Source organism: Macrobrachium rosenbergii, chromosome 6, assembly GCF_040412425.1.
Source record: "Macrobrachium rosenbergii isolate ZJJX-2024 chromosome 6, ASM4041242v1, whole genome shotgun sequence".
Classification (NCBI taxonomy): Eukaryota; Metazoa; Arthropoda; class Malacostraca; order Decapoda; family Palaemonidae; genus Macrobrachium; species Macrobrachium rosenbergii.
Window position 1 is genome coordinate 31,359,012 of NC_089746.1, and position 6,533 is coordinate 31,365,544.

The 6,533-nt window shown below is 35.5% G+C and overlaps 1 protein-coding gene across 1 annotated transcript in view; it reads right to left on the reverse strand.

The window, feature by feature from the left end:
• The window catches only part of LOC136839818 (corticotropin-releasing factor-binding protein), a 256,714-nt gene extending 250,476 nt beyond the window's left edge, over positions 1 to 6,238 (reverse strand). The window contains exon 1 of the mRNA XM_067106147.1: positions 6,026 to 6,238. Within this exon, the coding sequence (XP_066962248.1) occupies positions 6,026 to 6,091 (66 nt within the window). The 5' untranslated portion in view covers positions 6,092 to 6,238. The remainder of the gene's footprint in view (positions 1 to 6,025) is intronic.
• Between the last annotated feature and the right edge of the window lie 295 nt (positions 6,239 to 6,533).

Genomic DNA, 6,533 nt, shown 5'->3' on the forward strand with positions numbered 1-6,533 from the left:
ATATATATATATATATTATATATATATATATATATATATATATATATAACTGCAACATAGTCATACTGTCGACTCCTTATTGAGTTCATAAATCTCATCCTCATTAAATCATTAATTTAATTAAATTACCACAGTTATTAGGGATTATTCATAAGAAACCTTATGATATGTCATTAGAAATCATACTAACCGAATAAATGTCCTTTGCAAATTTTTATATTTTGAAGGTACGTACTACGTTGTCAACCGTAATGCAATAATAATAATAATAATAATAATAATAATAATAATAATAATAATAGTAGTAGTAGTAGTAGTAGTAGTAGTAGTAGTAGTAGTATCTTCTCGGCAAAGTTAGCCTATGTTGTCTCCTGACCAAGTGTGTGAAGAAGAGGAGGTCAAAGACTTGGAGGTAAATCTTGTATTCCTTCTAAAAGTGGCCACGCCATCAAATAATCACACACTCGCCATTCCGATCGAGAACAAACTTGTGGAGATTAAAAAGTGGGTTTATCCTTTATTCATTATCTGGGAACTTGAAAACGTATTATGAGAATAGTAGTTTCGCCTCATTTAAAGAGGACGTTTTGTTCTCTAAGCAAATTCTTTGAGGCAAAGAACACACACAACGGTCTAAGAAGAATTCCAGATGTACCACTGCGCCTGGGGACACAAAGAGCTCGCTGTCTTTGTCCGCTCGTCTCCTCCATTTACAGTGATGATAATTCTCGAGGCGGACTTCTCACACGAGAAAACAGTTGTAGCACGCTAGCCAAAGAACTCTCTACGCTAGGACTTTCAGCATAATGGTTCCTAGGCGTAAAGGGTTTTATTTCTTAAGACTCGCATTTCAGTCAGTCCTAAACAATTCTGAACTAAGATGGTCGACTCTGAATTGCATCGATCCCGTCAATAAGATGAGCCATTCACTTGCATCCTACCCGTACTCTCGTGCTTCCTGAGTCTTCTTCTTCTTTTCCAAACTGTTACCCTCTATTCTCTTACACCGGCTGAAGAAATCCGCTTTATCTCTTCGGGGACACCAACCTGTTACACCTTCATCGCCGCATTTCTACATTTCTTACCCTTCTACCCAGACCTACTCTGTATGCACAAAACACACTGTCCATCTCAACAGGTATCATTCCACTTTTCAAATTCCTCTTCAAACATTCAACATTTTGCTTTCATGGACAGTTTTCATTTCCTCCAAACCTTTTCGAGTTCCTGCTGCAGACTTGCTTTCTATGATACACTTCTTCTCTAACAAACATTATTTCTTGCACTGACATCCCAATGTCTATATGAATCAACGTTCGCTATCTATCATCCTTAATAATTTTCACTGCTCCATCTTCTAAGTTGTTTTTATAATTAGTTTTTTTTTTTTATTTTATCCCCAAAAAGTTCAGACCCTTTTACATGATTTTGTGGCTTCTCTTCACTATCAACAGTTAACACTGTTCCATCTTCAAACATCTGCTTCACACTTCACACGGTCACTTTTTCTTTCACAAGAAATCTCGAAGTCAAATCAAAATAAATGTCTTTACATTTTATCATCATTCAAGCACGACTGCCTTGTATCCACAACATTCAACAATTCTTCAAACAGATAACTCATGATCATTCATCCAACAGCTCTTCAAATTACTCTTACCATTGACCTTTGAACTCATTTCTCCGCGCTTGCTGAATTCAATAAATATATAAATATATATATCGCAAAAATCCACGTAAGAAGGTGAGTGAGGGACTTTGAACTAGTACTTTCGTAGTTTATTCTACATTTTCAAGTTCACTGATATATGATATATATATATATATATATATATATATATATATATATTTATTTATTTATATATATATATATATATATATATATATATATATATAATATTTCTGCATGACCGCATGTGCACATGAGACACTATTACTACTTATTTTTTAACAGCATCAGCGATGAAACCACTTTCAAATGAGTTGGGTGTAACCGACAAGGGAGTACATTAATGCATTCGGTGGTTTATATGAAGTGCGCTCAAAGCATTTGTGAGTCTTGAAAGGAACATAAAACAGGTAACTACATGATTGTGTTTATAAGTGCCTGGGTATCTAATATAAATAAAGACAGAGTGAGGCAGAGCGATAGACATAATTTACCATTTACATGTAGGATATAGACATTAGACTATGTATGTATAACACAAAAAGGTGAAATTTGCACCAGGTGATCTTCTTCACCTTAAGATTCACTGAAAACCCTCAGGAGTAACATTCACAGCTCATCAAGACCATTTGGAAAATATGTACTGAAGATGAGTCATTGCCCGTAGAAGGTGTGAATGTCTTGATAGGCGTTAAGTAAAAGCTCCATAAGAAATCATTTTGATATGCCATATAATAGCATGGTATTATGCTCCGCATTGTAGTTGCATAATATTGTTCCTATCCTGCATCTCCATTATAACAAAACACCAGCTTCACAAAATTTCTTCCAAAATATGAGAGAGAGAGAGAGAGAGAGAGTAAAGAGAGGTCAGAGGAGAGAAAGTCACTAAACTCAGGTCGTTTCTGTAAACAAATGAGAGAGAGAGAGAGGGAGAGAAAGTCACTAAACTCAAAAGATAATAGTCATTTGTTTTTTTGGAAAAAGATGAGAGAGAGAGAGAGAGAGAGAGAGAGGAGAGAAAGAGAGAGAGAGAGAGAGAGAGAGAGAGAGAGAAACACAAAAGAGAGAGAGAGAGTATACCTTAGTTTTACCAGACCACTGAGCTGATTAACAAAAGGATTCACGTGGCTAAGAACCAATTGGTTATTTAGCAAGAATCCGAAACAATCTTTTCACCAGAAATACATTCCTCTAACTCTTCATCAGCCACCCGGGGGAAAAAATGACAGAGAGCCAAGAGGGCAAAAGAGAGAGAGAGAGAGAGAGAGAGAGAGAGAGAGAGAAGAGGGTAAAAGTCACTTAAATCAAAGAACATTTGTTTTTGGAAAAGAGAGAGAGAGAGTAAAAGTCACTGAAGTCAAGAGAACAAGAGTCTTTTTGGAAAAGATAAGAGAGAGAGGGAGGGGGAAAAGCCACTAAAGTCAAAATGAAAAGGTCAAAGAACAACAGTCAAAGGTCTTTTTGGAAAAGATAAGAGAGAGAGAGAGAGAGGAGAGAGAGAGAGAGAGAGTAAAAGTCACTGAGGTCACTGAGGAACAATAGTCTTTTTGGAAAAGAAAGAGAGAGAGAGAGAGAGAGAGAGAGAGAGAGAGAGAGAGAGAGAGAGACTAAAGCCACAAAAGTCAAAGAACAACGGTCGATTTTTGGAAAAGATAAGAGAGAGAGAAAGAGAGAAAAAAGAGAGAGAGAGAGAGAGAGAGAGAGAGAGAGAGAGAGAGAGAGAGAGAGAGAGAGTAAAAGTCACTGAGGTCAAAGAGCAACAGTCTTTTTTGGAAAAGATGAGAGAGAGAGAGAGAGAGAGAGAGAGAGAGAGAGAGAGAGGGGGGACTGGGAAGGGAATAACCATCTTGAAATCTTTTCGAGATGTGAAAATTACATTTACCGGAGCTCCAATGATTCACAGAGGTCTGTGGTTAGAATTCGTCTTATCATTCCGAGACCATTCAAGTCAATCCTTTCTTCACAAAATTTCAATTCCTTTTTCTTTTACATAAAACGTATTGCCGCTTATATTTAAAAATAAATTTAGCTAATTTAACAAAATTCAACATTTCCTAATTATAAAGGCAATGTGTAACTGATATCAAAAAGTCAGCCTCGTGGGTTTTAGTTTTCTGTAAAAGAAAACAATTGAGATGGCTATTTGCCCGTCTGTTCGTACTTTTTCTGTCCGCCCTCAGATCTTAAAAACTACTGAGGCTAGAGGGCTGCAAATTGGTATGTCGGTCATCCACCCTCCAGCCATCAAACATAACAAATTGCAGCCCTTTAGCCTCAGTAGCTTTTATTTAAGGTTAAAGTTAGCCACGATCGTGCGCCTGGCACCGCTATAGGTGCCAACAACACAGGCCACCACTGGGCCGTGGCTGAAAGTTACATGGGCCGCGGCTGAGAGTTTCATGGGCCGCGGCTGAGAGTTTCATACAGAATTATACACTCTACAGAAAACTCGATTGCGCCGAAAAAACTTCAGAGCATTTTTTACTTGTTTCTTTAGCTCTTTGTTCCTGTTTCTTAGAGCAGCGCTGGTATCAAGCAACCCAGTCACATCTAATTTCACGAAATGCAGCAAATTCTAGATAATCAGTTTATCTCCCCAAAATAGTTTTCATTCTCATCCATCGATAGTAATTACAGGAAAATATACAAAAAATATTTTGTGTTCTGATTCCATCGATAGTAATTACAGGAAATATATATAAATATATTTTGTGGTTCTGATTTATATAGTATATATATATATATATATATATATATATATATATATATATATATATATATATATATATATATATATATATATATATATATATATATATATATATATATATATATATATATATATATATATATATATATATATATATATATATATATATATATATATATATATAGTTACTATGGTATCAGAACCACAAATTATTTTTGCATCTTTTTTATATAATTACTATTGATGGATGGGAATGACAACGTAATTCTGGGAGACAGAATCTAAGTTAACATTATATATATATATATATATATATATATATATATATATATATATATATATATATATATATATATATATATATATATATATATATATATAAATATAAAATAAAATCATTTGAATGCAAACACTGGAGTGCTGAGGCCTTTCGACACTGCGTCCTTTACTTAGCAGACTAGTGTCGAAAGGCCTCTGCAGCACTCCAGTGTTTCTGTTTCCTTCGTGGATTTTATCTTTATTTATATATTCATCACGTTCCATATTTTTCGTGATTCAGTTATACACACACATATATATATATGTATATGTATATATATATATATATATATATATATATATATATATATATGTGTGTGTGTGTGTGTGTGTGTGTGTGTGTATATATATATACAGTACATATAATATACCTACATGTACAAACATAAATTATATATATGAATCTAAATTATATATATATATATATATATATATATATAGATATATATATACAAACAAACATACGTATGAATGTAAATCATAATACATACATATATATATATATATATATATATATATATATATATATGTGTGTGTGTGTGTGTGTGTGTGTGTGTGTGTGTGTGTAGAGAGAGGGAGAGAGAGAGAGAGAGGGAAATGCAATGTGGAATATTCGGGAATCGAAAAGGTCATAACCTCGGCAGAACGTTTATCATCAGCAAGATCGCTAGATAAAATTCGTAACCTATGGTCTATTTCGAGAGAACAACACCAAAATAAAACTACCTTTATCGGCAACATTCATTTCTGTTAGAAGGAAGACAAAAAAGAAAATTCCTCGGCAGTTCCAGGCTGCCTTAAAGATGGAGGAAGTGCCATTCTGTCTTTAAATAACTCCCCTATTCACTGTTTCTAAGTAGCATTACAAATATGTATTTTCGTTGTAGCTTCAGCAGTGAATATTATGATATATTTATACATTCAAATAACATTCGTAATTACCTACACAGTAAAATACGAAATGTTCTTGCGTGCGCGCGCAAAAAAATAGGAAAAAATCACTTACAGCTATAGTGTTTTGCCCTCCGACAATAGCTCTATATATCTTCATTAATGTATGAAAACTGGGACGTGGGTTGGCTCAAAGAATGGTAAAGATAAACTTTTGATAATATTACTGCGTCCATATTGAAAACGGCTAACTACGAGGAATTTTAATTTGAAACACTTCTCAGCTCTTTATCACAAAATAGAAAATGCCACGTCTCTTGCAAAACGTTGCCTTAAATTATCTAACCAATAACGATAAAGTGATAGCGTGCCTTTTGCACAGAGCACGAAGCATTTACACGAGCGCAAATGAGCGGGAGATCTGAAGCACTTACCTTCGTGACAGGCGATGTGTAGGCGCAGCATAGCAGGCCAGCAGTCACCCAAAGTGCAAGAAACATGCTGAAAACAAGGCTAGGCACTGCCTTCACTCCGCTTGTCTCGAGTTTAATGTGAATGTGCAACCTGGTGGACGGGGAGTGCCTAACGGGCCTGAGTTTCTCACGCCCCGGACAACCTGTTGAAACCGACGGCACACGACACGCTGTTGGAGGATCTTCGCCACGCAATCCTCGTATTTATACTCGGGTCAGTAGCTCCACCCACGGTGTGTGACGTCAGTGTGATGTGCCACTCGCTCTTTTTTCTTCGTTTTATTATTGTCTCTTAATACCGAGAATGAAAACTTTCCATGCGTCTTTTCTGAGGAATTCAAATAAGAATCAAAGACGCCAAGTTTAGAGTATCGTTGAGGCAAATTGTAAGGTGTTCATTGTCAATAAAATATATTGATTACTAACGTGGCCAACTCGACCCAAGGAGGACAAGCGAGGGTAGGTGGGT